General features: G+C 44.0%; 1 protein-coding gene across 2 annotated transcripts in view; it reads right to left on the minus strand.

The window, feature by feature from the left end:
• Positions 1-383: 383 nt before the first annotated feature.
• Positions 384-27,846, minus strand: part of EBPL (EBP like) — a gene marked incomplete at its 3' end in the record, with an annotated part of 43,179 nt that continues 15,716 nt past the window's right edge. Inside the window, exons 2-5 of one of the 2 annotated variants that reach the window (XM_079721558.1) lie at positions 13,350-13,492; positions 9,977-10,046; positions 2,349-2,487; positions 384-624 (exon numbers count right to left, since the gene is read on the minus strand). In XM_079721558.1, the coding sequence (XP_079577684.1) occupies positions 384-624; positions 2,349-2,487; positions 9,977-10,046; positions 13,350-13,445 (546 nt within the window). In that variant the 5' untranslated portion in view covers positions 13,446-13,492. The remainder of the gene's footprint in view (positions 625-2,348; positions 2,488-9,976; positions 10,047-13,349; positions 13,493-27,846) is intronic. The other variant, XM_079721559.1, reaches the window with a different exon arrangement.

A 27,846-nucleotide genomic window follows, 5' to 3' on the forward strand; every position in this document is an offset into this window, starting at 1 on the left:
AAGATCAAAGGTTGAAGCAACAACATGTTCTTTGAAATAAAAAATTAATATAACATGCTCTATAGCGTTTCACGATAATTGGCTTTATTAATGTAGAACAATTAATGCTAGCCATAAAAGTATATAATTAAATGTGTTATTATTACAAGTTAAAATTTATTTTCTGTTCCCTGTATTGCCATTTAACTGGAAAAAACAACAGCCAAAACTTGTCAACCTTACAGTCCATTTGAAACTGATTCAATTGAAAGCAATTAGGTTGTTCAAGAATGACAATATAAAAGAAAAGTATAGACTGGAATGTATTACATTTTGGCCCAACAAACAGGTCTGATTCATTCTGGCTCATAAAGCACGCTGATGGTGTTTATGATTTTGAAAATTCACTGAAACTTTTTGCCTGAATTGAATCCTTTGTGATGCATTTTCTTGAGTTCTACCCATGACTGCCACAGTAACAGTCCTGGGATCAGAACCCAAACACCATTGAAAAATACCAGATAGACCCAAAAGTAGAGCCAATTGTTGGTGTTGAGGTTGGGGCTTCCCATAAGCCAGTCTGGGCAGAAGGTCATCCACCCGCCATACAATTCACACACACACAGGGTGATCTGTATGAAATGCCTGTTAGAGAGAAAGAGACAAGGGATGAAACTGCCAGCAGCATCAACAGTCTTCCACGGCAGAAAACCTCACTGAAGTTGGACCTCAGGTTTTACGTAGAGCTCCTTTGATGGGGCAAATTGATAATTAATGAAGACCCATGCTTTCCTTGGAGAAGCAATAGTGCCTTTCCTAGAAGATTATCCTCAGAGTTGAAGAAGGTCTCTTGGGTATCCTGTCCTATTCTTTGGAAGATTTAGTGAGGTCACAACTGACCCAGTAAAGAGAGACCTGGATGTGAATCTCTCTATGAGCCGCAATTTCACTTGTTGTAAAAGGGATAATAATAGTCCCTTCCTTGAATAATATTGTGGAGATTAAATGAGATATGTAGATAAAGCACTGTGCCCGGCACATATTCAACAATGCATATGTGTTAAATGTTTGAAATAATAAACAAATGGGTGCATGTAGTAAATCTACAACCATGATCATGGAGTCAAGGACATGTAAGGCACCCAGGAGAAATTTAATTGTTCCTGCCAACTCTCTATGTAAAACTGGGTGGGGGAAAGTGGATTAAATGACCTTTGAGGTCTCTTTCAAATCTGAAATTTTGGGCTTCCCTGGTGGTGCAGTGGTTGAGAGTCCGCCTGCCGATGCAGGGGACATGGGTTCATGCCCCGGTCCAGGAAGATCCCACATGCCGCGGAGCGGCTGGGCCCGTGAGCCATGGCCGCTGAGCCTGCGCGTCCGGAGCCTGTGTCCCACAACGGGAGAGGCCACAGCAGTGAGAGGCCCGTGTACCGCAAAAAAAAAAAAAAAAAAAATCTGAAATTTTATGATGAAGCTTTACATAAGACTTCTTCTTTGATACAAGATGGTGGAAAATGGAATGCCATTGTGCCTACTTGACATTGTTTTAGGGAATCATCCCCAGGATAGTAATCTGTTTGTCCCAGGTCACCCTGTCCCTAAGATGGAGAGGAAGGAAAGGGAGGGAGGCAGCGGAGTTCGAAGTTTCAGGGTCTGACTGATGGATGGTTAATCCGCCATCTTTCTCCTTCGTTTCCTCACTCTTCTGCCTTCCTCATACCCTCCACAGCCTGCTTCTGGAAAGACTTCTTATTTACCTTGCATGTCTACCTCAGAATTACATAAGAGATTTTTCTTTGTGTCAAGCGGAATGGGAGTTTTCTAGAATGAGTTGGAGGGAAAGGATGCAAATATTACCTTTTTTTTTTTTTTTTTGTGGTACGCGGGCCTCTCACTGCTGTGGCCTCTCCTGTTGCGGAGCACAGGCTCCGGACGTGCAGGCTCAGCGGCCATGGCTCACGGGCCCAGCCGCTCTGCGGCATGTGGGATCTTCCCGGACCGGGGCATGAACCCGTGTTCCCTGCATTGGCAGGCGGACTCTCAACCACTGCGCCATCAGGGAAGCCCCAAATATTACCTTTTGATTCTCCAAAATATTGGTGGCAAATCATCCAATGCTGTCACCACCGTGCTTGTCTACACAGCATCTAGGTTGCCAATACAATCATATTTCTCATATTTTTTATTTTGAATGGTCTGAAATTATCCTGGTGGCACCATGAACCTTAACTAATATCTAACAATTTTCGTTTCTAGTCTACTTTTTGTCTAACAAAGAACTCTGGTCATTATCCCCTCCAAATGTCATGCTGGCGTTGGGACAGCAAATGTTCCTCCTCTTTTCCGTAGGACAGGAGAAGGGCACTTACCGATAATGTTCCTCTTTGACGATGGCATAAATGAGAACCAGTGCCAGAAACCCACCCAGAACGACAGTCAGAATTTCCACAGACACAATGGTTGGATCCAAATAAAGCCATCTTGCATCAGCTTTGCCATATTCTTTCCCTGAAAACAAAATACATTTTGTTACTCATCTGGCAATCATTTTTATGACAGTTAGAGGAAATGACCTTTTTTTTTCCCGTTAGGAGGAGATAAAAGAGGAACTGCCACTCCCTCTCTAGTCTTCATAATGCCTTAGTGGAAGGCGAGAGAGGCCCTATGACGAAAATGCATTTGCCACCGGACACAAGTAATAATAACAATATCATGTTATATTTGTAACATGATTTGCATTTTCCAAAGTGCTTTCACACGTGTGCCCTCTTCACCCTCTCCCTTTTCATCATAAGCAGCAGAATTCTACATCAGTTTGACACAGTCAGGCTTTGCAAAGATAATCTTTAATAGTTATCTTGGTAAATGCATTATAATTCCTTACTTCAAAATTTCAACATAAAGTCTGTATTAGTTAGATGTGGGAAAACTATTATTAAGGAAATGTTTATTAAAAACACACATGTTTATTAGTGATTGAAGAGGAATTGAGTGCTGAGGAGGCAGCAGGGAGGGGCGGCGAATAACACAGCCTGGACTACAGAATGAATCCTAAATGGACAAAGGGGCATTTCGGTCTGCTACAGGGACAGAATTCACTAACACAGCTACCACGAAATTGTGCTGACCAGGGAGCAGGTGTGCCCTAAGAAATCCTTCCAGGCCCCGTTATCAGGATGGTTACTTCTAGGAAGCACCATGGGGTCAGACAGTCTTTTTAGTGAAGGACCAAGGGCCATGCACTAGGTGAAGTCACATTCCCCTCCCTCCCTCCCTCCTTCTCTCTTCTTTCCTTCCTTCTTTCTTTCTCTCTTTCCTTCCTCCCCACCTCCCCCCATCTCTTTCTCTCTGTCTCTCTTTCCTTTTTACTTTAACAAAGTAATACGTGCTGGTGCTAAGATCTCAAATAACCAGAGGAAAAAAACCCCAAAGTCCCCACCTCTTCTCTCCCTTTAACTACTGTTCTCACATTACTTAGAAAAGGTATGAATGGTCAAAAATTAGCTGCATGATCTGATTGGTCTGAGCAGCACAAAGCAATAGTCTCTCTTAATGGTTAGAGTTAGGATCCCTCCAGGGCCAGGGACAAAGGGTTCCCATGAAAGGCTGTCCCCAGAGAAAGGACAGGCCAGTAAACAGGATTAGCTATTTAATGAGATAACACACAGACACACGCTGAGCGGAGATTCTGTGAAAGGCCAGGCGCAACTGGCAGACCAGGCAGAGCCGTCCAGCCTGTCCTTAGCCGACTGCCTGCCATGACCTAACTGGAAAACAACATCATAGTGAAAGTAAAAGTTTTCCCTATAAATTTAAACATAGATACAGGGCTTCCCTGGTGGCTCAGTGGTTAAGAATCTGCCTGCCAATGCAGGGGACACAGGTTCGAGCCCTGGTCTGGGAAGATCCCACATGCTGCGGAGCAACTAAGCCCATGTGCCACAACTACTGAGCCTGTGCTCTAGACCCTGCAAGCCACAACTACTGAGCCTGCACGCCACAGCTACTGAAGTCCACGTGCCTAGAGTCCAAGCTCTGCAACAAGAGAAGCCACCGCAATGAGAAGCCCATGCACCGCAACGAAGAGTAGCCCCCACTCGCCGCAACCAGAGAAAGCCCGCACGCAGCAACAAAGACCCAATGCAGTCAAAAATAAATAAATTAAATTAAAAAAAAAACAAAACACATAGATACAATAGGTGAAATATACTACCTAGTGCAGCCAAAATCTAAGAAAATATCACAAGTAAAAGGTCAATGCTTTAGGAGCTAAGAGATTAGTGGGTGTTTAGACATTCACAAAAATAACCCCATTCTTTCATTCTTTTTTAAAAAATTTTTGATTGATTGATTTATTTATTGGCCGCGTGGCATGTGAGATCTTAGTTCCCTGACCAGGGATCGAACCCATGCCCCCTGCATTAGAAGTACAGGGTCTAACCACTGGACCGCCAAGGAAGTCCCCTTCATTCATTCTTTAATTCAACAATTTTTTTGTAGCATATAGACGCCTCTATGCTAGGTCTCAAGAATGCAGCAGTGACCAGGACACAAAGTCTGCTGCTGGTGGTTCATACTGTAGCGAGCTCAAACCATGCAATAAGTGATGGGGACAGAGAATAGGGACATGGAGAAAAGGCACTGCCCAAGCTAGGAGATGAGGTGTTCTGATCGCTTCCTCTTCACCCTAGACGTGAGGGAAGGGTTCCCACCCTGGGCTTATGCGGTGGCTCAACGCACAACAGGTGACACTGGGCAGATGAGGTTGATGGCCGTTCTTTAGCCACAGAACACTCGCAGACTCGGGCAGAAGCACACTGCGCCACGTGGGGCTGCCCTAGGGACTGGAGTGAACGAGGAGGGACTGTGGGAGGGGGGCTCTGCAGTAACACCAGGGCGGGTGACCCCTGGTCCCCACGGCAGGATGTGATAGGACTGTCTGAGTAATTCTGAGGGCTGGCAGGGAACTGAAGCCGGCTCCTCAGGGGTATGCAGGCACTGTGCTGGCCCCAGAGACCAGGAGGGCTGCTTGTCTAGGGACCTTATATGAGGAAGCAGGGTGCAGAGGGGCCTGGCTCTTATGACATCTGAGCCCTTCTGGATTTACCAGACGTCAAGGCACACGTAATCTTGGATCTTAATCTCAGGCCTTTCTCTTAGTCCCGTACTTTCCACAGTGTCAGAAATCAAGGCTTTGGATTGGGATGAAGGTGAGGGTGACCACCAGGCAAGATCAGTGGCCAGCCCAGCATTCATTTCTGTCCTGAAGGGGACCTGGTCCAGTCTCGAGGGCCAGTTGGATGAGGGTGTCATATAACAGGACCCCCGTGTGGCCTGTCAATTGCCCCCCCCTTGGGGAAGTGTGTGATGATATGTATGAACTGAAACACAGCTCCCATTCCCTAAATCAAAAGGTCTCTTCTAAATTACAGAAATAAAGCACATTTGCATGAAAAAAAAAATCTCAGGGCTTACATCACAAGAGGCGAGCGGAGGGACAGGGCATCTCGGGGAGGAGTTTGAGCAAAGGCCTGGGGCTGAGAGCGCTCGGTGTGTCTGAAACTGCAGGAAATTCAGCAAAGCTGAAGGAGACAGCGTGTGTGTAAGTGAAAGTGGGGGGCAGAGGGGGTGGGGACAGGCGCTGGAAGCAGGCCCTGCTATCTGCTGGCCCCCGTGTATCAAGCCTCTGGCATCTCCTCATCTACTGCTTAACCTTGACCAACTCTTTGCAGGTTAAACACCTACAACAGCGAAAGGGCAAACAGAGCATTAACAAACCTAATGATGTGACCCTCATCCTTTATTTTGTGACTGACTGCCAGGCTCAGGCAGAGGTTTAGAGGGAAAGATGCACACAAAGGGCTGGAGGTTTCCAGTAGCCAAGCCACGGCTGTGCCCTTGGCCACAGAGCGGAGATTAGGGGCCCAACTCTTCTTGACCAAACTCAAGGCAGCCTCCTCCAAGCCCTCTTCTCCAAAAGGTCTCGACCTTGGGCTCTGTGCTTGGCCCACTTAGTCCAGTTTCAGCAAGAATCCTGCTGCGTAAGTTTAGTGAAAATCCTTCACTCTTGGTATCTGATCACTCCCCCAACCCCCAGTTTTACTGAGATATTACTGACACACAGCACTGTGTAAGTTTAAGGTATACAGCATAATGAACTGACTTACATATATTGTGAAATGATTACTGCAATAAATTTAATGACATCCATCATGTCATATAGATACAAAAAAAAGAAAAAGAAAAAATGGTTTTTTCCTTGTAGTGAGAACTCTTAGGATTTATTCTCTTAACAACTTTCAAATATGCCATACAGTAGTGTTAATTATGTCGTACATTACATCCTTAGTACTTATTATTATTATTATTATTTGCAGTACGCGAGCCTCTCACTGTTGTGGCCTCTCTCGTTGCGGAGCACAGGCTCCGGACGCGCAGGCTCAGCGGCTATGGCTCACGGGCCTAGCCGCTCCGCAGCATGTGGGATCTTCCCAGACCGGGGCACGAACCCACGTCCCCTACATCGGCAGGCAGACTCTCAACCACTGCGCCACCAGGGAAGCCCCCTAATACTTATTTATCATAGAACTAGAAGTTTGTACCTTTTTTAAAAAAATAAATTTATTTATTTTTGGCTTCGTTGCTGTGCGCGGGCTTTCTCTAGTTGTGGCGAGCGGGGGCTACTCTCCATTGTGGTACGTGGGCTTCTCATTGCGGTACGTGGGCTTCTCATTGCGGTGGCTTCTTTTGTTGTGGAGCACAGGCTCTAGGCATGTGGGCTTCAGTAGTCGTGGCTCGCGGGCTTAGTTGCTCTGCAGCATGTGGGATCTTTCCAGACCAGGGCTCGAACCTGTGTCCCCTGCACTGGCAGGCAGATTTTTAACCACTGTGCCACCAGGGAAGTCCAGAAGTTTGAACCTTTAGAACATCTTCATCCAATTCCCCCACTCCACAGTCCTCGCCTCTGGTAACCACAAATCTGATCTCTTTTTCTATGAGTTTGGGTTGTTTGTTTGTTTTTTAGATTCCACATATGAGATATTACAGTTTTTGGTTTTTTCTGTCTAGCTTATTTCACTTAGCATAATGTCTGCAAGGTCCATCCATGTTGTCACAAATGGCAGGATTTCCTTCTTTTTATGGCTGAATAATATTCCATTGTATATATACACCACAACTTATTTATCCACTCATCTGTCAATGGACACATAGGTTGTTTCCATGTCTTGGCTATTGTAGATACTGCTGCTATGAACATGGGAGTGTAGATAATCTTGGTATCTGATCAAATTCCTCATCTCCCACCCTCTATATCTTAATACCCTGACCTGTCTTCAGCAAGGATCCTGTTGAGTCAGTCTATCAAGAGTCTCACAGCCTTGATGCTTCTTCTCAGTAATTTTCCATCCACTGACCCCAACCCTGCTCCTTGCCTATGAGTCTCCACCTGTCCTTGTATTTAGTTGAGCCCAATCTCTCTCCCATTGCCATAGTCCCTCTTGAATAAAGTCTTCCTTACCATCTTTAACAAGTTCTACATCCTGCTGAATCAAAGGGGAGTCCACAGATCAATATCTGGGAGGCCCTACCCCAGACACTCTGAATTAGAATCTGCATTTTAACAAGAACCCCAAGCAATCTGTGTACTTTAAAGTCCAAGAAGCACTACTTGACATTATCTACTGGATTTTCACTTTCACACTAATAAAGGGTACCTCCATTAAATAAGTTTTCACTTTTAAAAAAAAAATTTTTATTTATTTATTTATTTATTTATTTATTTATTTATGGCCGCGTTGGGTCTTCGTTGCTGCATGCAGGCTTTCTTCTTAGTTGCAGCGAGCGGGGGCTACTCTTTGTTGCGGTGCGCAGGCCTCTCATTAAGGTGGCTTCTCTTGTTGTGGAGCATGGGTTCTCGGTGTGCGGGCTTCAGTAGTTGTGGCACATGGGCTCAGTAGTTGTGGCTCGTGGGCCCTAGAGTGCAAGATCAGTAGTTGTGGCACACGGGCTTAGTTGCTCCGAAGCATGTGGGATCCTCCCGGACCAGGGCTCGAACCCGCATTCCCTGCATTGGCAGGAGGATTCTTAACCACTACGCCACCAGGGAAGCCTGAGTTTTCATTTTTTTAAAGGTGAAAATGTAGACTGAAGATGACTGATCAAGATCGAATTAGATATTTGCATTTCATGGGACTGAGCCAAATCTGGGCTGTTTGATTTCTCTGACGCTGAGCAGGGCAGCCTGGGTAGGAGGACAGCGACTTGAGCTGGAATCCTCAACCCCAGACTTCCCTAGCAATTCTCAAGCACAGTTTAATCCAGCAGACTCACCAAAAAGGTGCACAGCTGCATTTTCCTTAGCCCGTGGAACTGAGCACGTGGCCTCAAGATGTGGCACTCAGGTGCCCTGAGCTACCATGGCTAGGACCTGATGGACATCAAAGATAGTACGTGTTTTGCTTTGGGAAGCACTAATTGTAGCTGACTCAATGCTCTAGAAGAGTTTTACAACACTAGTGGTGAACAGGAGTTCAGATCCTGGCTGGAGGACACGATTTCAGAATTGTGGAAGAAATGAGATAAACAATGCAGATTTTCAGATGCAATATCTGAAAGAAGTTATCCTGCACAAGGCAGCTCTATAATGGTGGCAAAGAACCCAGATGCTGCACAGCTCATTTATGTGTCAGTACTGACACACTGGAGGTAGTCGATACTGACTGACTGAATGTTGATTGATTTACAGCAACATGATGAAGATACGGAAAACTAGTTAACATCTCTGCAGAGCAGGAAGATTTCTGGAAATTATCTACAAGACCATATATATATATATATATATATATATATATATATATATATATGAAAGTTAATAATAAAAATATGGAAAACACCCAGTTTAAATACTGCAAACTCCTCAATCTGCACTCACGATAAACATTGGAAATTATAGGGCTTCCCTGGTGGTGCAGTGGTTAAGAATCCGCCTGCCAATGCAGGGGGACACGGGTTCGAGCCCTGGTCGGGGAAGATCCCACATGCTACAGAGCAACTAAGCCTGTGCACCACAACTACTGAGCCTGTGCTTTAGAGCCCATGAGCCACAACTACTGAGCCCGTGACCCACAACTACTGAAGCCCGCACACCTAGAGCCCATGCTCTGCGACAAGAGAAGCCACTGCCATTAGAAGCCCACGTACCGCAATGAAGAGTGGCACCTGCTTGCCACAACTAGAGAAAGCCCACACACAGCAACAAAGACCCAGTGTAGCCAAAAATAAATAAATTAAATAAATAAAAACAAAAATTTGAAATTATAGCTTTATTGAGATATAATTCACGTGCCAGACCTGTTTTTTGTTTGTTTTTATAAATTTATTTATTTACTTTTGGCTGTGTTGGGTCTTCGTTTCTGTGGGAGGGCTTTCTCTAGTTGCGGTGAGTGGGGGCCACTCTTCATCGCGGTGCGCAGGCCTCTCACTCTCTCGGCCTCTCTTGTTGCGGAGCACAGGCTCCAGGTGCGCAGGCTCAGTAGCTGTGGCTCACGGGCCCAGTTGCTCCGTGGCATGTGGGATCTTCCCAGACCAGGGCTCGAACCCGTGTCCCCTGCATTGGCAGGCAGATTCTCAACCACTGCGCCACCAGGGAAGCCCAGACTTGTTTTTTTAAATCTGTTTAAAGTGTATAATTCAACAAGTTTTAGTATATTCTCAGATCTGAATCACCACAAATCATGTAATTTTATAATGTTTCTACCCCAAAAAAGAAACTTATACCCATTATCAGTCACTCCCCATTTCTGGCCTATGATCCCGCCCCCTCCCCACACACCCAGGCAACCACTAATCTATAATTTATCTCTATAGATTTGCCTATTCTGGACATTTCATGTAAATAGAATCATACAGCATGGGGTACTGGTACTCATTTAATTGACAGCCGTACTTGCAATTAATCCCTCAAACATGGCAAATGCAAACGTTTTAAATTACTTACACAATGAAGCGATCAAGGCATCAGAATCTGTGATGTTTCCTACCAAAGACAAGTAGACAAAAGGGCCTTCCTAGAGAGTAGAAAACAAAAACATGCTCTAATTTAGCATCACAACCACAGGATGGCACCACAGTGTGGCCAGCGTCCCCAGCCCTGCCCCACACCACACAGTCCCGGTGTGCGTGCCTGGGTTCCTGGAGCCTGGCTCCCTGACCTTGGAAATGGATATGTCCAAAGGGAATGTTTATATAATAAATGTCAGTTTCCAATGATCGGTATTATAAAACCAGAGGTGTGCTCTGATGGGGAAAAAATAAGTTGAAGATTTTGCACGAGAAAAGAGCTTAAACGGCATATTAAATAAGCTAAACTCTGGATTAATCCAGGGATTTGACACCGTTGAGAAGTACCTCACAGTACTTCATTTTGTCTCACCTCAAAAAAATCCAAGATCTCTCTTAACAAAAGTGGCATTCAAATATCTATATCAGAGCTGAACTAGTTCTTTTTCCTGCACAAGGGCAAATTTAGGAAAATGAGAAATGCTTACAGGCTATATTTAAAATGTAAGGTAATGAAATAGCTGCAATTATACTTTGAACAAATTTTGTTCCTGGTCAATACAACCCTTCTCATTTCTTTTTACCAAAACAATCACTTATGTGACATCAAAATTGTGTCTCTGCCTGATCCCTAAGGTCACTTCTAGTACAACTTCCCAGAGGCACCACACTTAACCACTTCTGTCTGTAGTTCTGGCAACTATTTTCATAACATGTAATATATTACTATTTCTTTAGACATTATCAACTGACAGCCCGTCCTGAAAAATTACAGTCTAATTTACAGTTTCCCCTCCCCTTCCCTTCTTCCAATTTTTGATAGGAGGGGAGGAAAAACTTCCTTCTACCCTCTTAGGTTCTGTAGCTGGCCTAAGAATTAACCGACATAAACAGATTAAAAAGAAAAGCATACATATCTTATTTAATATTTTTACAGGTACATGGGAGTCTTTGAAGGGAAAATGAAGACCTGAATAAGCTGTTAGGCCCCAAAACTTATATGCCTTTTTACACAAAAGAACAATAAACTGCAGGGATGTGACAAGACAAAGGGGCTTGAGCTGAGGACAGTAAATTGTGGGAAAGTGACTAGGAGATACATGGGGAGAAAGTAATGGAAGACAAGGGTTATTTTGGTAGGTTTATTTGTACAGGACCATTTCAGCATTGACGCCCAGTCCCCAGTGATAAGAATGTTCTTTTCTTCCTGGTAAAGGGAGGGCAACTTTCTCATGGGAAGTTCAAAGACCTGATTTTAGGTAGAAAGAGGGAGGTCAGAGAGCCCTTCCTGCACCTACAGTTTCTCAATTGCCTTCAGTTCAAAATAATCAATATGCCAAAGTGGTATATTTTGGAGTAGCATGTTCTGAATCCCTTTAATAGCTGTATGAATTCTCTTTTTTTAAAAAAATATTTATTTATTTATTTAGGTTGTGCCGGGTCTTAGTTGCGGCATGCAGGATCTTTAGTTGTGGCATGCGAACTCTTAGTTGTGGCATGTGGGATCTAGTTCCCTGACTAGGGACTGAACCCGGGCCCCCTGCATTGGGAGCTTGGAGTCTTACCCACTGGACTGCCAGGGAAGTCTCTATATGAATTCTCTTTAATTCTTCTATTAGTTACCCAAATGTGTAACTTATGTAGTAAACTTTGGGGAATTCCCTGGCGGTCCAGTGGTTAGGACTCCTCGCTTTCACTGCCGAGGATGTGGGTTCAGTCCCTGGTTAGAGAACTAAGATCCTGCAAGGCACATGGTGCGGCCAAAAAAAAAAAAAAAGTAAAACTTAAAGCCTCAGCTTACCCATTCATCAATGTTGTGTAGTATTTGGACTTCTTACGATATCAGACAAGCATGAGAACACCCACCATCCTCTCTCCCTCTCTCCTCCCCATTTCCAACTCTCAACCTGTGTCCACTTTGCTTGTATGTTGTTGAAACTGACTGCATTTCCATTCAATCAACAGCATTTACAATATGGTGATTATGTAAATAGTGTTCACTGCAATGGGCCACAACTTCTTCCTCTACAAATCCAGTATTTTTGTCACTTAAGAAGAATGTGGCAAATGGAATATTTTTTTACACTCACACATTTCTCAAAATCAGGCTACATTTTATTTTATTCGTTTTATTCTACATTTTAGTTTGCTTCATATCTGGGCCATGACTTTGTTATAAGATATTTTTGTTTATGCTACAGTTTGTAACTGCCTTTCTTTTTCTCTAATTGAGAGAAGAAACCTGACTTTCTCCCCATCTCATTAATACATCTTCCAGCTTCTTATCCTTTCCAATCTCTGCTGAACAGAGGCTTTGAAGCTGGTTTATCTTCTCTTTTCCTGACACTCTGTAAGTTACTTAATTGGTAAGTGTGGTTTATTTCAGAGCATATGTAAAAATTATATTCCTTAAAGGAGATTTTAAAAAATTACATGTGAGATAAACAATGTTTTTAAACAAGAAGTACTCCCCATCCACTCTGCAACTCCTTATTTTCACCAATTGATCTTTTTATTTTTAGCAGAGCCATAGGAAATCCACACCACTTCCCTGGCATGACCTGGGAACTTTCTAGACAAAACACATCCACTGATTGGCCAGTAGGGGCCACAAGACTGAACTGAATTTGATCCTCTCTAGGCCTCAGGATATCTATTTGTGAGATGAAGGACTTCCCAAAATTAGATTGTTGATCTCATCCTAAAACTAGATGTGACTTCCACTAGCAACCTCTTCAACTGGAGCCAAACATGGACACAGACATCCAGTCTAGAATCTTTCCTCAGAAGCAATTCCCTGGGTAAGAGCAAGATGGAAACCTGGAATCTATAACAGGCAGGAACCCAGGAGTGTATACCAAATTTGTTCCCTTTTACATCTACCTGTTGGAGTTCTACTCCTTTTTCAAATCCCAGCTCAAACCCTCCTTTTTCCAAGAAACCTTCCCAAACTTCCTGGTAAAAATTAATTTCTCACTCTCCCTTGATACTAAATTTGTGTTTCTGTAATCAACTGTCTGCTGGTGGTGGATCTCCAGTCCCCATTAGATCATACATCTTGGGGGCCTGGGATGTTGTCTTCTCTGTCTTAGAACCCTCAAGAGCCCAGGGTGATATTTTGTGTTCAGTGTCTGCTAACCTTGATTTAATGACAAGTCCACGTAATGAATTACTTAGAAAGAAAGGTGCCCTGTGGGGCTTTTAGAAGGCACTATATATTTCTTACTATATTACTACTCTAAGTGTAAAGGCAGTATAGCATATAAAGTATAATGAACATATCTACCCTCCAAATGCTGATCAGATGTTACCTCCTCCAGGAAACAAGCCTTCACTAATTCTCTTGATAGGAGGTAGATGTCTTTCCCGAACAGAATCCTGCATATTTGTCTCCTCCTCAAAACCATCAGTTCTTTCGGGTAAGTCTTTGCCTTTGTTTCTGTATTCCAGATGCCTGATAGATGGGACATGATAATAAATGCTTACTAAAAGAATAAGAAATAAAAGGAAGGGTGGAGGGAATGAGTTAAAAGAAAAAACAAAACACAAACCCAATTAAATCAGAAAATGGGCAAAAGAAATGAAGAGACATTTCACCAAAGTGAATATACAGGTAGCAAATAAACATATGAAAAGATGTTCAACATTGTTAGCCACCAGGGAAATGCCAATTAAAACCACAACGAGAGGACTTCCCTGGTGGCGCAGTGGTTGAGAATCCGCCTGCCAATGCAGGGGATATAGGTTTGAGCCCTGGTCCGGGAAGATCCCACATGCCGCGGAGCAACTAAGCCTGTGCGCCACAAGTACTGAGCCTGCGCTCTAGAGCCCGCGAGCCACATCTACAGAGTCTGCATGCCACAACTACTGAAGCCCACACGCCTAGAGCCCGTGTTCCGCGACAAGAGAAGCAACCACAACGAAGAGTAGCCCCTGCTCGCCGCAACTAGAAAAAGCCTGCGCACAGCAACAAAGACCCAAAACAGCCAAAAATAAATAAATAAACCACAATGAGATATTATTATCTATCTGTCAGAATGTCTAAAATAAAAAATAGTGGCAGTACCAAATGCTGATGAGGATGTGGAGAAAATGGATCACTCATACATTTCTGGTAGGATGAAAATGGAACAGCCTCCCTGGAAAACCTGAGTTTGGCAGGTTCTTAAAACTAACATGCAATTACCATATGATCTAGCAATTGCATTTATCCCAGAAAAATAAAAACTTATGTTCACACAAAAACATGTACACAAACGTTGACAGCAGCTTTTTTGGTAATAGCTAAAAACCAAATGTACTTCAAAAGGTATATGGTTAAATAGGCCATGGTACATTTATACCTTGGACTACTCCCCAGCAATAAGAAAGAACCAGCTACTGACACACTCAATACCTTGGATGGATCTCCAGGGAATCATGCTGAGTGAAAAAGTCAACCCCGAAAGGTTACGTACTCTATAATTCCACTTATATAACACTTTTTGAAATGATAAATTTTAGAAACGGAAGACATATTAGTGGTTTTCAAGTTAGGGGGTGGAGGGAGGGGAAGTGCAGGTAGTTACAAAAGAAAAACACTAGGGATCTTCATGGTGTTAAAACTGTTCGGTATCTGACTGCTGTGGTTGAATACACGAGCCTACCTGGTCAGTACAATGGCGTAGAACTTAACACACACACACACATGCACACACACACACACACACACACATAAGTGCAAGCAAAACTAAGAAAATCTGATTAAGGTCAGTGGATTGTCAATGTCAGTGTCCTGGTTGTGATATTATACTATAGTTTTGAAAAACATTACCATTGTAGGAAACTGGACAAAGTGCACAAGGGATCTCTGTTATTTTTTAACAACTGTACGTCAATCTCTAAATTGACCGTAAAGTCAATTATTTCTAAAAAAATTTATTAAAAAAACCAGACAGGTAGAAAGAGAGACATGGAAGAAAGAGTAACATTACTAATTAATAACATTAAAGAAAATCGTCAGGACTTTTTTTTTTAGAGTAAGCTGGGCCCTGGCCTCAGACAGCTTGTTACCTAGTTGTGCTACATTGACATTCTGCTCAATAACGACTGGAGGGAGATGAGGGAGCAGTGGCTGGGACAGTAAGGGAAGACTTCCAGGAGGAGGTGGGCCTCTGGGCCTGCGTACAAGCTGCTCTTCCACCTAGAGTACACGTGCCTGGCTTTCCCCCCACCAAAAAGTACGTAAATATTATGGATTTTTAAAATCATGGTAAAATATACATAGCATAAAATTTACCATTTTACCCCATTTTAAGTATTCAATTCAGAGATATTAAGTACATTCACACTGTTGTGCAGCCATCACCACTGTCCATCTCCAGAACTTCTTCATCTCCCCAAACTGAAACTCTGTCCCCATTAAACGATAACTTCCCACTCCGTCTTCCCCCCCAGCCGCCGGTGGCCACCACCCTATCTCTGCCTCTAGGACTCTGACTACTCTAAGTACCTCATTTGTCTTTTGTGTCTGACATTTCACTTAGGATAATATCCTCGAGGTACATCCATGTTGTAGTATGTGTCACAATTTCATGTCTGTTTCAGGCTGAATAATATTCTATTGTATGTATACACCACACTTTGTTTATCTATTCATCTGCTGATGAACATCTAGGTAGGTTGTTTCTACCTTTCGGCTACCATGAATAAGCTGCTATGAATACTGGTGTGCAAGTATCCGTTTGAGTCCCTAGTTTCAGTTCCTTTGGGTATTTAGGTAGAAGTGGAATTGCTGTATCATATGGTAATTCTATGTTTTACTTTTTTTTTTTTGATTTAACCTTTAAAAAAATTTTTTTTTAATTTTTTATGTATTTTATTTATTTTTTGGCCACGCGGCATTTGGGATCTTAGTTCCCCGACCAGGGATCGAACCCGTGCCCCCTGCATCGGAAGCATGGAGTCTTAACCGCTGGACTGCCAGGGAAGTTCCTGTTTTACTTTTTGAGGAACCCTCATGCTAGCTTCCACAGTGGCTGCACCATTTTGCATTCCCAACAGCAGTACACCAGAGTTCCAAATTTCTCCACATCCCTGCCAACACTCATTATTTTCCTTTGCTGTTGCTGTTTTTTATAATGGACATCCTAATGGGTGTAAAGTGGTATCTCATTGTGGTTTTGATTTGCATTTCCCTAATGACTACTGATCTTATGGCTTATTGGCCATTTGTATTATATTCTTTGGAGAAATGTCTGTTCAAATCTTTTGCCCATTTTTTAACTGTTTATTTGTTGTTAAGAATATAAATGTTTTTCAGTGGAGAGATCACCACTTGGTACTTGAACTTGATGGGCTAGGCTGCCCCATGGGCATGATTAACCAATTATTCTGCTAAAGTCAAAGCATTTGGCACAGCAGAGTGGGGGCCACTATCAAAGGGCAAGATCTGCCAGGCCATCATGGGGAGCAAGGGGTCTGCAGCGAATCTTGAGTGCCTTTACTCTCTTGTCACCTGAGAAACTCCTCTGCAGTCTTTATTTATTTATTTTTAATTTATTAATTTATTAATTTATTTTTGGCTGCACTGGGTCTTTGTTGCTGTGCGCGGGCTTTTCTCTAGTTGTGGCCAGCAGGGGCTACTCTTCGCTGCAGTGCGCGGGCTTCTCATTGTGGTGGCTTCTCTTCTTGCGGAGCAAGGGCTCTAGGTGCGTGGGCTTCAGTAGTTGTGGCACGTGGGCTCAGTAGTTGTGGCTCATGGGCTCTAGAGCGCAGGCTCAGTAGTTGTGGCTCACGGGCTTAGTTGCTCTGTGGCATGTAGAATCTTCCCAGACCAGGGCTTGAAGCCGTGTCACCTGCACTGGCAGGCGGATTCTTAACCACTGCACCATCAGGGAAGCCCACCTCTGCAGTCTTTAAAACCCCAGTGACTTCTCTCCACTGTGCTACCTCTTTACCCGGACACAATTCTACCACTCACTTACCAGACTGCACAATAATGGTTTATTTTTCTGTCCGTTTCTCCTTCTAGCAAAGCTCAATTGCAGGACCAGGTGTTGATTAATGAAATTTACCTGGAATACATGGATGGTGAGCTTTAACAGACAATTCTAAGCTGAATGTGCAAACTTTGTACAGCTATCCTCGAATCACGTAGAATTGGCCGGGTCTCCTAATTTCTCTGTCTGCAGTTTTTTCTTAGCTATAACAGAGATGAAATGGGTCCAGACACATGGTTTTCAAAGGTCTTTGGGTAAAACATTCACTATATGGAGAAAATGCTCTTGTGTGAAAGGAGAAATAGGATGGCCACAGGCTTGGGGCAGGTCCGGTGGGTCAGTGTAGACCTGGATGGTGCAATGGGTCTTCACAGGAACCCTGCCCTTGTGCTTTATGTAAAAAGGGCGCCGAACAGATGCACACACAGTTGGCTTTCCTTCATAACATAGGCCATGTACCGTTAGCATTAGCAACTACTTGATTCTTCCCCCAAAACAACTCTAAGGGCTTCTAACCCTTCCCTACACCATCAAGTCCTGGTATGTTGCACCACAGGAAGGACATTCAATTTAAAGCCAGGAAAAGAACAAAGTGAAAAGGGGTAAGGTGTCAATATCAGGGTTCCAGGGAACTGATGTTCCATCTCTGGAAGGTTCTGTGATTCTAGGCTTGGTCTGATCTTATCCTGTAAGGAACTCACCATGAGAAACGTAAATTGACAAGCACAAGCCCACCATTATCTGCTGCTGAATCTCCACCAGTAGTAGACTCAATGCGAAACTGAGCAAATCAGGGGCACAAGGCAGCGGTCCAGCTTCAGAATGAGACCAGCTCTTATGAGCCTAAAGATTCTTTGGGGGCTTCTGAAACAGATCTCTTCTAACCAAACAGGCCTGAGATGGAAGTCACTGGAAACATTAGTTGCTATTTGCCAAGGGCCAAAATTATCTGTAGAATTCTAGAGAATGGAAACAGACTTAGTTCCTCCCATGAATTCACATTTTATATCAAATGAGCCATAAAGCACGTTTTCTTCCCCCCTTAAAATTATTTCTAGGCTCTGGAACACGAAGTTTATATTAACTTGCAGAATAAACTTGGAAGATTATCAGCTCCAAAAGTCTTTAATCATAGTGTATGGTGAAGAACTAGCCAACCGGAACTAAAATTCATGTTTGAGCTCAACCGCTACCTGGAGATTTTAAGGATCAGATGAAAGGAGCTTGGTAAGCAGCAAAGGCCGTCGGTAGGGTGTTGCTATAACTGGGACGCAGGGCTTGAACCGGTGTACGGGTGAGAACCCTGTGCTGCGCGCTGGAGAGCTCGGTGAGCTTGAGCAAAAACAAGGACAGTAGGTTTTATTTCTTACAGTCCCTGTTACCTCGACCTCGCTGAGCTTCACTTCCCTAATCAACATAAAGGAACAGAGTAAAGCTCTCAACAGATGTCTGATATATGAATGAAAGAGGAATGAGCAGAGTTAGACTAGATCCCCATCTTCACCTTTTCAGAGTGCCTCTTACTGACTGGAAGCCCTGAGTGCAGCACTTGCTCCACTGACCTCACTGGTGAGGTCGATGAGCAGCGGCCCGTGTGGGTGCCTGTCAGGAGAGGGTCAGGTGTGGAGGGACGGGCCCCATGGAGGACTGTGGGGTCAGAGCCTGTTTAAGCCCCAGCCTCTCCAGTGGGAACGGGCTGTGCGTCCTACACCTGCCAGTGCTCGTCAGCCCCGGGAAGAGCAAGCTCGTGGCGACCTCCAGGGTAGACCCCCTGAATGATTGGCTGGGTGTGAGGATGTCTTCAAGAATTCCTGTGCTATTATTGTAGTAATTCCTACCATCGTCTGAGAGGCAGACGCCTGTCCCCTAAGAAGCACAACGTGAATTTTCAGAGATAGGCTTACTCAGGACGTAGGAGCAAAATGACAGGAGGTCTGGATTCCCTTGAAAGTACTTGAGCAATAACAAAAGAAAAAGGGGGAGGGAGGGAGAAGAAGAAAAAGCAAGTGCAGCAAAATTTGAAAACGCCAAACCTATTCATTATACTATTCTCTCCACATTTGTGAATGTTTGAAATTTTTCACAGTAAAACTGAATTTTAAAAAGATATATAGGGGCTTCCCTGGTGGCGCAGTGGTTGAGAGTCCGCCTGCCGATGCAGGGGACACGGGTTCGTGGCCCAGTCGGGGAAGGTCCCACATGCCGCGGAGCGGCTGGGCCCGTGAGCCATGGCCGCTGAGCCTGCGCATTCGGAGCCTGTGCTCCGCTACGTGAGAGGCCCGCATACCGCAAAAAAAACAAAAAAAAACAAAACAAAAAAAGATATATAGCACCTTGTCAGAAAAGAACTGTTGCCCCTCGCGTTTCTGGACTCCTGACTCAGGACCCCGTGGTCCCAGAGGCCCTCGGCCTTTACGCTTCTAACACACAAGTGGGGCCCCCGGACCACAGTCAGGAGTACCTGGGACTCCACAGCCTGAGCCTCAGCTCTCCCAGGATCCCCTCTAGACCCCACGCAGCCTGGGTGTTGGGTCTGGATCAGCCGGGGCTAGCACAGCCGAGGTGAAACCAGACGAGGGGCGCAGCACACTGCATGCAGAGCGCGCACAGCACAGAAGTAAGCCGTTCGCTATCCTTTTCCCCTTCGGATGCACTTTAATATCAAACAAACCAGTGTTTCAACAGTCACTGCTATGAGTCTCCAGATTACTCCAGCCTCAGTAAACCACAGGGCAAACCTGCTCACCTTCTGCCAGCCCCACAGTGTCCTACACACACACAGACACACGTACACGGACACACGGACACTTGCACAAAAGGGATAAAAAGTAAGGAGAGCCGATGGTCATGACCAAAGAAAGAAAGGGAAAAAAGCTCTCATTATTCACACTCCGTTTTCAAATTACCTATGCCCTTCTGGTGAACGACCAGCCATCACAATGCCAGCCCTGGTGTCCGGCTCTGGGTGACATGCTGAGAGAATTCTCTCTTGTTGTCCAGTTAAGTCTGCAGAGAAGCTGCGCAGAGTGGGCCTTTACAAATCACGCTGATCAGGGCTCTTTTCCTGTCACAGCTCACCTGTCCGACCCAATGTCGGTGCTCCCAACACCCACGGCATGCTAACTTTCCATCAGATTTTTCTTTACTCTTCTGACATCCCTTCTGGTGGTGTACATTTACTATTTTAACTAGTAAAAAATATGAAAGGGATACATGCTGAAAGTTAAAAAAAATTTACGAAAGGCTATAAAGTGAAAGGTCAAAGTCTCTCTCCTGACCCCCAATCTCATCCTCCTGAGATACCACTGTTGAGCTCCACAGTAGCCTTCAAGAAATTTTTCATGTATATGTTATTATGTAGCTACAAATACTTTCTCCCTGCCATTAGTTTTTCTACTGTTAACCTAGAGGGTGATAAGGAAAATTCCACAATGTTTATTGACTTAAAAATTTTTTAAGTTCTGTGTATCAGGAATTTTGGTTTAAAAAACATAGGAAAGTTCATACTAGATGTTCTAAAATGTGACCAAACTACACCTATCTAATTAAGTTGCCAACAAAATCAGCTTAAAAGCTAAAATGTATCATGGCAAATAAATTAAGTAACAGAGGTCAGTCTCATTTTTCACTTAAGGTATTCCAGACATGTAATCCTAACAACGGATTTTATAGACTTTAAGACAGCTACAAGTCAAAGGTCAGATTAAAAAAAAAAAGTGCTTGAGTTGGGCAAGCTTCTACTATCTATAATTCAATGACCATTTTGTAGAGAATGCTCAGTTTACTCATTTCACCCTTAAAGAAAAATTTAGCAGCAAAAAGGCTTTATAGAAACAAAAGAGAACATACATTTTCTGTTTTGTAATTTGTGTTTATATTTGTAAAGGCTGAATTTATACTTAAATATATTTGCAAGATTTTTTTAAGTGCGTTTGGATGAAGAACCAGAAAAACAGTGCAACATGCATTAAGAGTAGGAGAAAAAAGTGGAATAAGAATAGAATCAGTACATAAATCCTGTCAAAATTTATTAGCATTTTCTGATCTGACTCACAAAATCTCAGTCTAATCAGACTTGATTTTTCCATATCATGGCAACAGCATACATCATTGTTTCTGGAAGGATCAGCTGCTTCAGCCTCCTACAGTACCTCAATGACAAGGCTTTAGTGACTTCATAAATATATGCCGCCCAGCTGTCATCCACTTAATGAGATGACGACTTCCATTTGACGGAACCTGTCCTAGCAGATGGGCTGTCGCCTGACATTAACAATGGACCATGCTGGCCCTTTTGTGTACTTCAGGAATCATACAGCCACACAAGTCCCATTGTTCCTACAACATAGCAGCTTAGTGTTTGATTTAGGACTTAAAAAATATTTCTCCCGTTTTAAGAATATACGCTTCTCTGCTGAGGCAGTTGTTACTTCTTAGAGATTTGAAACCTTCCAAGGCTCATCTTAATTGGACATGTGTATTACCACATTATTACATAGGGATGGGATGAAAATTAAAAGTTAATCCAACTAAAGGGTATGGCGAGGAGGGGTCACGAAAGGGACAGAGGAAGAATTAACATTTACTGAACTCTGCTAAACGCCAGGCACTGTGCCAGTGCCCTACATCCTTGCTATTCAAATGTGGTCCACAAACCACAGCACGAGCACCTCCTGGGAGCCTGTGACAAATGCAGAATCCCAGACCCTATCCCAGACCTATGGAGTCAGAATCTACATTATAAAAAGATCCCCAGGTGATTACTATGCACAGTCAAGTTTGAGAAGCACGGCCCTAAATTACAAAGCGTTATTTAATCCTATAACAACCATTTGAAGAAAATATTATTTCCATACTTTATAGACATGGCCCCCAAATTCATGTTGAAATCATTCCCCCGAAAGATGATGGTATTAGGAGGTGCTTAAGCCTTGAGGATGGAACCATCATGAATGGGATCAATGCCTTATAAAAGAGGCTCCTGAGGGACCCCTAGTCCCATCCACCCAGGTGCCAGCTATGAACCAGGAAGCAGGTTCTCACCTGACCATGCTGGTGTCCTGATCTCGGACTTACAGCCTCCAGAACTGTGAGAAATAAATTTCTGTTGTTTATAAGCCACCCAGTCTGTGGTATTTTGTTATAGCAGCCTGAAGGATTAACACAATAAAGAAATCAAGACAGAAAAAAGTCCTTTCGTACTTTTTTTTTTTTGTGGTACGCGGGCCTCTCACTGCTGTGGCCTCTCCGGTTGCGGAGCACAGGCTCCGGACGCGCAGGCTCAGTGGCCACGGCTCACGGGCCCAGCCGCTCCACGGCATGTGGGATCCTCCCGGACCGGGGCACGAACCCGTGTCCCCTGCATCAGCAGGCAGACTCTCAACCACTGCACCAGCAGGGAAGCCCTCCTTTTTTTTTTTTTTTTGTAAACATACATTTTGCTTTTCATTTCTCTTTGCTGCCAAAAGGGTTTAATGCAAAATACGAGTCTTAGCAAACTATGAAATAATTAGTTGTACATTTTTACTATGCAATAAAGGGGGAAACCACTGTAGTGAGAATCTTGACTTTTCTGTACATGCTCTGCAGACTCCTCAGCCTGTACTTCTCACACACGTTTAATGCACACATATGCCATAATGCACATATAGTCCTTCCTTCCCCTCCGCATGACAGAAAGGGTTTTCAGCAGGGAAAGGGGTGCTGCCCAAGGTTTCACAGGTGGGAAATGGCTGGGCCAGCTGCACCAGCACATCGTTGGACCCCAAAGCCCATACTCTTCCCACCTGCCCACTCTGCCCCAGGCTTCTTGAATAACAGTCAGACCTCCTCTGTAAAAGCCCTGCGTAACCAGCACCGCCCTTGAAAGGCAGCCTGTGGCGTGTGTGAGGGTGAGTGACAGGACAGAGAAGCACCAGGAAACCATGTCGTGAGAAACAGTGGAGCTGTTTCATAGACACGAGATTCAACTTCCCTTTGGGTTACACAAGAGGGCACAAGTAGGACCCTAGAAGTAGAAGTCATAAGGAGGCTAATTTTAGCTCAACATAAGGAAACATTTTCTTGTAACTAGAGCTATTCTATTTTGGAAAGACGGCACTGACAAAGTTTTCAAGCAAAGGGTGGATGACCCAACATCTGTCTGGACTATCAGTAAAATTCCTATACAAGGGGGAGGCTGGCCTATTTGGCTTCTAAAGGCCCTTGCTTGACTATGGCGGCTTTCTCACTTTCCACACACAGTACTGGGCATTCCTTTATTTTATTTTATTTTATTTTATTTTATTTTATTTTATTTTTTGGTATGCGGGCCTCTCACTGTTGTGGCCTCTCCCGTTGCGGAGCACAGGCTCTGGACGTGCAGGCTCAGCGGCCATGGCTCACGGGCCCAGCCGCTCTGCGGCATGTGGGATCTTCCTGGACCGGGGCACGAACCTGTGTCCCCTGCATCGGCAGGTGAACTCTCAACCACTGCGCCACCAGGGAAGCCCCTGGGCATTCCTTTATTTTATTTTCTTAATATCTTTTGGCCACAGGACATGTGGGATCTTAGTTCCTTGATTGGGGATTGAACCCGCATCCCCTGTATTGCAAGTGCAGAGTCTTAACCACTGGATCACCAGGAAGTCCCTGGGTGCTCCTTTAGATGTGTGGGTCACGATGCACGCAGTGCCCAGCATGACTCCACCCCCAGTTCCCATGGGCTGGACCGTGTTCTACACTGTGACAGCCACTCCTTTGGCTGTAGGTGACTGGATCAGAGGATCAGAAGGGACAAGGAGGAAGACAATGCATAGGCTGGGGCCTGGCCTACAAAGCAGCCTATCCAAAATGCTACACTCAGACACAGATGAGCTGGGCTCGTGAAATTCTTACTCTCTGCAACACAAATTCAGAAACAGGGAATGAATCCAACCAGATTCTGAAAATTAATATGTAGGAGAGGTCAGGAGAGGCCAAGAACAAATCAACATTATGAATGAACTCAAGTTACCAGGAAACATGGTGTATTAATTTGGTTGGGCTGTCACAAAAAAGTACCACAAACTGGGTGGCTTAAAACCACAAATACTTATTGTCTCACAGTTCCAGAGGCTGGATGTCCAGGATGAAGGTGTCAGCAGGGTTGGTTTCTTCCAAGGGCTGCAAGGGAGACTCTGTTTCATGCCCCTCCTTCTATACCTTCTAGGGGCTTGACGGCAAACTTTGGCATTCCTTGGCTTGTAGAAGCATCACTCTGATCTATGCCTTCATGTTCACATAGTGTCCTCCCCGTGTATATGTCCCTACATCCAAATTCCCCCCTTTTATTTTTTATTTATTTATTTATTTTTGCGGTACACAGGCCTCTCACTGTTGTGGCCTCTCCCGTTGCGGAGCACAGGCTCCGGATGCACAGGCTCAGTGGCCATGGCTCACGGGCCCAGCCGCTCCGCGTCATGTGGGATCTTCCCAGACCGGGGCACAAACCCGTGTCCCCTGCATCGGCAGGCAGACTCGCAACCACTGTGCCACCAGGGAAGCCCCCAGATTTCCCCCTTTTATAAAGACACCAGTCGTTATTAGATGAGGAACCACGCTAATGACCTCATTTTTTCCCTAATGACTTCATTTTAAGTTAATTACACCTGTAAAGACCAGATCTCTAAATAGGGCCACATTCTGAGGTCATGGGGGTTAGGACCCCAACATGGGTTTTTTTGGTAGGGACACAATTCAACCCATATTCAACCCACATGGATATGGGTAGAGGCTGGACTTCCAAGTCTCAAGAACATGAGAAATAAATGTCTGTTGTTTAAGCCACCCAGTCGGTGATATTTTTGTTATATCAACCCTAGCAGACTAAGACACTAAATGCTGGTGAGAATGTGGAGCAACTGGAATGCTCAAGTATTGCTGGTGGGAATGGAAAATGGTAGAGCCAGTTTGGAAAACAGTTTGGCAGTTTCTACTCTAGGTAAAGAATCCCACTCGTAGGCATTTACTCAGGAGAAATAATATATATGCCCACACAAAGACTTAGAAGTAGATACCCACAGCTGCATTATTTATAACAGCCAAAAACTAGAAACAACCCCAATGTTAACTGGTAAATGGATAAATAAATTGGGATATAGCCATATACTGGGATACCAGTCAGCAGATCATGCTAAATGAAAGACTACATACTGTACGATTTCATTTATATGAAATTCTAGAAATGGCAAAACTTTAGTGACAACAAATCAGATTAGTGTTTCCTGGGGCCAGAGGTCAGGGCTGGGATCATCTACAAAGGGGCATAAGAAGACTTCCAAAAAGATGAAAATGTTCTATACTGTTACTGTGATGGTGGTTGGTTGCATAACTCTATATGTAATCACCAAAATTCATCAGACCGTATACAAAATGGGTGAATTTTATTGTATATAAATTATAACTCAATAAAGCTGGAGGGGGAAAAAGAGAATTTAGAAAAGTGGCTGGTTACTATATAGATATAGATATAACCCAGCAATTTTCACTTATCACAACAATAGTCTGTTAGAATACAAGGGAGAAAAATCTCATAGTAGCAATAAAAATATAAAATATTTAGAAGTAAATTTTAAGAGACTATAAGAGAAGATTTATTTAAACAAACTGAGATCCACTCAATTCTTAGAAGAGACCCAGTATTACAAAGATATCATTTAATCTCAAATTAATCTATACGTTTAAGAAAATCCCAAACCAAAATACCAAATTTTAGAACTTGGCAAAATGAATCTAAAGTTCATCTGGAAGGATATATAGTAACGTGTTTGAAAAAGGGTAATGAGTTCGCTTCGTTGGCTATTCAAAAGCACTATAGGGGCTTCCCTGGTGGCACAGTGGTTAAGAATCCACCTGCCAATGCAGGGGACACGGGTTTGAGCCTTGGTCCGAGAAGATCCCACCTGCCACGGAGCAACTAAGCCCGTGCACCATAACTACTGAGCCCATGCGCCACAACTACTGAGCCTGAGCTCTAGAGCCCGCGAGCCACAACTACGGAAGCCCTCACGCCTAGAGCCCGTGCTCCGCAATAAGAGAAGCCACCGCAGTGAGAAGCTCACGCACTGCAACAAAGAGTAGCCCCAGCTCGCTGCAACTAGAGAAAGCCTGCGCACAGCAACGAAGACCCAAGGCAGCCAAAAATTAAAAAAAAAAAAAAAAAAAAAAAAACCAAAACTGAAGGTTGCACGGTTGGTTCAATTATGGTATATTCATTCTATGGGAAAAGGACATTTTGACCCGGGTCCCACAGAAAGTATCATGCTTTGTTCTACTACTATTATGGGGATTGCTATCCCAAGGAGGCAGAGGAGGGGAAATGGGAAATAGGACAAAGGAGAAGGATGAATCAGATATGAGGGTGCATTACTGGGATTAGTAACTCAGTAAGGCTGCTTAGTAACAAGCTAACTGATGTCTCAACCTTACATTTTTCTAGAGATTTTATGAACTACTGCTTCTTTGGGGATTTCATCTTGGGGGAGGACAGAAGAAGAATTTATCCTGTAGTTCCCAAATACCACCATCAAAGGTTCAGCCTGTGGGTAGGTGTGTGGGAGCTGAGTGGGTCCCCAGGATCTCACACCCAAGTGGCATCCAAGGGGCCTGGGGCAGGAGGTGGGAGCAGGTGCTGCCTGGTTGGGCCCCAGCGAAGCTGGAATTGGTCGCTGTCATGGTGGCAGGACTAGAGCATATTGTCAAGGGTCCGATGAAGCCAATAAGATCCGAGAGGATGCAAAAGAGGTATCTGATACAATATCGATACCTCGTACTGGATGAGTGTGAGAAAGTAGCTGATGGGAATATAAATGGGTACCGTCTTTCTGAAATCTTTAAAAACTGGCTTCCCTTAGGGCCAGTAATTCTACTTCCAGGATTCATCCTGTGTAAATACTTAAAGACAAGTGAATGAAAATGTACAGAGAGCATTCTATATAATTGCCAGCAGCTGGGAAGAGCCTGTAAGTCCAACAATTAGGGATCGGTTAAATAGATTACATAAAGTATAATGGAATCCTATGCAGTTATTTAAAAATGAGGTAGTTCAGTAGTCTGATCTGTATGGTCACTGGACATAGTTAAATGAAAAAAGTAACAAAGAATGAATAATATGATCCCATTTTTGTAAAGAGAATTCTGAAAAAAATATTTATCTGGATATATGTTTTCATATAAATTCTGGAAGATTATTTATCTAGGCTGTGCTGGGTCTTACTTGCTGCACATGGGATCTTTGTTGTGGCATGTGGGAGCTTTTTTTTTTTTTTTTTTTAGTTGTGGCATGTGAACTCTTAGTTGCGGCATGCACGCAGGATCTAGTTCCCCCAACCCAGGTCCCCTGCATTGGGAGCACGGAGTCTTACCCACTGGACCACCAGGGAAGTCCCTGGAAGACTACTAAGAATACTAACAATAGGGTTTCCCTGGTGGCGCAGTGGTTGAGAGTCCACCTGCCGATGCAGGGGACACGGGTTCGTGCCCCGGTCCGGGAAGATCCCACATGCTGCGGAGCGGCTGGGCCCGTGAGCCATGGGCGCTGAGCCTGCGCGTCCAGAGCCTGTGCTCCACAATGGGAGAGGCCACAACGAGAGGCCCGCGTACTGCAAAAAAAAAAAAAAAAAAAAAAAAAGGATACTAACAATAATTATCTCTAGGTAATTTTTCTTCCTTTTAGATATATAAATGTTATGTTTTGCAATGATTGTGGAAATATACAATTTAAATAAATTTTGTTTTAAAAGACTGTCTGACATAGAAAAAGAACTGACATTTTAGATATCCAAGCAATTTGAGGCTTAAAATGTAAATG

This window comes from Hyperoodon ampullatus (genome assembly GCF_949752795.1).
Source record: "Hyperoodon ampullatus genome assembly, chromosome: 16".
Taxonomy (NCBI): Eukaryota; Metazoa; Chordata; class Mammalia; order Artiodactyla; family Ziphiidae; genus Hyperoodon; species Hyperoodon ampullatus.